At 38.9% G+C, this 3,014-nt stretch overlaps 1 protein-coding gene across 2 annotated transcripts in view; it reads left to right on the forward strand.

Annotated features, from left to right (window-relative positions):
- Positions 1-3,014, forward strand: part of LOC103137843 (gastrula zinc finger protein XlCGF8.2DB-like) — a 5,923-nt gene that overhangs the window by 1,327 nt on the left and 1,582 nt on the right. Inside the window, exon 2 of one of the 2 annotated variants that reach the window (XM_007551795.2) lies at positions 2,171-2,984. In XM_007551795.2, the coding sequence (XP_007551857.1) occupies positions 2,171-2,984 (814 nt within the window). The remainder of the gene's footprint in view (positions 1-2,170; positions 2,985-3,014) is intronic. The other variant, XM_016671426.1, reaches the window with a different exon arrangement.

A 3,014-nucleotide genomic window follows, 5' to 3' on the forward strand; every position in this document is an offset into this window, starting at 1 on the left:
GTGTGAAAACTGGAACTTCTCCTGATTCTTTCCCACACAGACAAAGGGCAGATCAAAAGATTTAGCAGGCAATCTGCTGCAGGTAACATAAAGATTAGTCAAAACCTATATTTAGGCTATTTCAATCAATACGTGTTGATGACTAGGAGAGATTACAAATTAGATTGTTTTACAGATATTCTATGTTGCATTCAGTTTTAAACCAGCTGTTTAAGCTTTATCAAGATGCACTGGATGAAAAGTGGGATTTTCAACAGTTATTGACACCTAGTTCTTCCATGCGCATGGAGATTGAGGGCTATCGGCAAGAGGTTTTTGTCAGAGTAGAAAATTGTAGAGCACTGCCAAGAATGGTGAAAAACGTTGTGTGTCCATGTTCCCCTATGACCCTCCTCCCCTTGTGCGTAGTAGAGGTTTTCGTATTTAAATGAAGTTGCTGAGAGCCATGCAAATGCAAATCAGCTGTTGAGCACCGGCCTTTTGACTCTCATTCCTGTTGTAGCTAACCCATTTTACCTTCTGTTCACCTGTTTACTAGACCCAGGACCTGGCCAAAACCCCTCAGTGTTATTAATTGAGAAATAATGAGATTTAAGTATAAAACAGGCATTAATGCTGAAAATGTTCTAATGTTACAAAGTCACACAAATGGAACAAATTTAGTGTGACATTCACCATCCAGCACTGAACACACTTAGCTCAACTTAGGGATGTAACCTTAACACTTAAGTGTGCATATCAAAGTACAATTTTCAGGGTGAATCTGATGATATATATTGTCAACATTGCATGTCTGTCAAGCTCATCCAAGATTGTGTGATGGAATGCAGACCGCTGTACACATTTCCAAGAGAAGTGTTTCTGCCAACGTGAAAACACTGAGCTTTACATAAAGCATCAGTTGTGTCATCATGACAAAGTTGCACATAAATTTTGGTCATTATAGTATCACAGGCAGATGTTCATGGCATACTAAGTTGTTGTTGACTCTTATGAAATTGTATCCTAATCTGGACTTTGTGATTGAACATGCTCAGTATTTAACCACAAATACTGGAATACTGGCTGGAGGCGGGGCGCTGCTTTTTATTCTCCATCTCTCTCTGTCTGTTTAAGCAGACCCGTTGCCATGGCAAGCCGACCGGATATTACGTTGAAAACACTCAGTCCGCTACAATATTAGGTTTGCAGGCTTGATATTGATTTTTGCGATTATTAATAAGCGCTCCCCTGAACACAGCAGTGGTTGATTAGTTAATTTTAAACTCCTGCTCTGCTAGTTGTTTTGGCATGGAACCGAAACGCACAGAATTGCGCAACACCTTGTTGAAACAATAATCACTGAGATTATTATTGTTGTTGGGTCATTAATTTGAAAAAGTTTTGTTGATTTTTTTGTTGTTGTTCTTGAATAAAGTTCCGAATGTTTTGATGAGGAGGACGTGATGGTCTCGGTGTCCTGGCGGCGTTCAGTTTGTCACCTATGCCGAGATCGACGTGTCGCACCGCTGCTCTAGCAAAGCACGAACAGTTCAGAAACGAAATGAAATGGGGGAAAAAAGTTATTTATTAACTGATTAAGTCGTGTTTTAGATTGTTAAACATCCTACAAATGAGATGCCAATTGGGACTTTGGAGGCAATTTGTAACCACATTTTCTTATTTTAAAACAGTTTTAATTTTATATAATATTGTACATGTGGTTAAGTTCAAAAACCTAGCATGTTTAAATTTATTTTCCTAACAAAAGCCAGAGATAATACTGTCTTCTTTGTCCTAAACCTCTCAAGGGAAGAAGCTGATGGAAAGTCCTGTGCTTACGTAACTGGTGGATTATAAAAAGAGACGTATATATTTGTTTCTTTACTCTTGGATCAGCCAAGTCATTTCTTTTCTTTGACCCTTGTATAAGATAATGACAGAATGCATTCTGATTCTCTTGATTCATTTTGATATTTTTCAGTTAAGAACGAGATTGATCAATAAATCTCCTTATCATCAGCCATTGCAAATAAATCTTGCACTAATAAGTCAAGCTTTAAGCTTTCTCTTGAAGCTCTAACGAGCTGTTTCACATAGAATTAGCAGGTATTTTCCTTCCTTGTACTTCATTTTAATTAACAAGTGAGCTACTTGCATTTAAAAGTTTTTGTTTTGTCTTTTTGTCCAGATTTCCCACAACGCTGTGTGTTTAAAGAGGAGGAGGCTCTCGCAAAGTTCAGCAAGGGGGAGGAGGGGAACTCTGCTTTAAATCAAGATGAACCAGAACTTCTCCAGATAAAACAGGAGCAACCTGAACCAGAACATCAACAGTTCAAAGAGGAAGAGAAGCGACTCTGCATCAATTCTGAAGACCAAGGAAAAGAGAGAGATGAAGAACAAAAACAAAATGAAAGATATCAGAAAACCAAACAGCAGAAAGACGCAACTGACAGTTCAAAACAAAAGACGCACAAGAAAGCTCACCCAGAAAAAAACCTATATTCTAAAATTTGTGGTACAACCTTTTCTCGAAAAAATTCTGTGTCTAATCACATGAAAGTTGACACAGGCAAGATGGCTTTCACGTGTTTAACCTGCAGAAAGAGTTTCGGGACTAAATCTCAGTTACTTTGTCACACGAATGAGAAGCCTTCCTCCTGTGTTACCAGTGGACAAGGTTTCATGTCTAAATCTCAGTTACTTAGTCACCTACGCGTTCAAACTGGTGAGAAGCCTTTTTCATGTGGGGCCTGTGGAAAACGTTTTCTTCGAAAAGGCACTTTAACTGGTCATATGAGAATTCACACAGGTGAGAGGCCTTTCTTATGTGGGACATGTGGGAAACGTTTTCTTCGAAAAGGCACTTTAACTGGTCATATGAGAATTCACACAGGTGAGAGGCCTTTCTTATGTGGGACATGTGGGAAACGTTTTCTTCGAAAAGGCACTTTAACTCGTCATATGAGAATTCACACAGGTGAGAGGCCTTTCTTATGTGGGACATGTGGGCAAAGTTTTACCCACAAAAGCAA

This window comes from Poecilia formosa, unplaced genomic scaffold (assembly GCF_000485575.1).
Source record: "Poecilia formosa unplaced genomic scaffold, Poecilia_formosa-5.1.2 Scaffold44, whole genome shotgun sequence".
In the NCBI taxonomy this organism is placed as follows: domain Eukaryota; kingdom Metazoa; phylum Chordata; class Actinopteri; order Cyprinodontiformes; family Poeciliidae; genus Poecilia; species Poecilia formosa.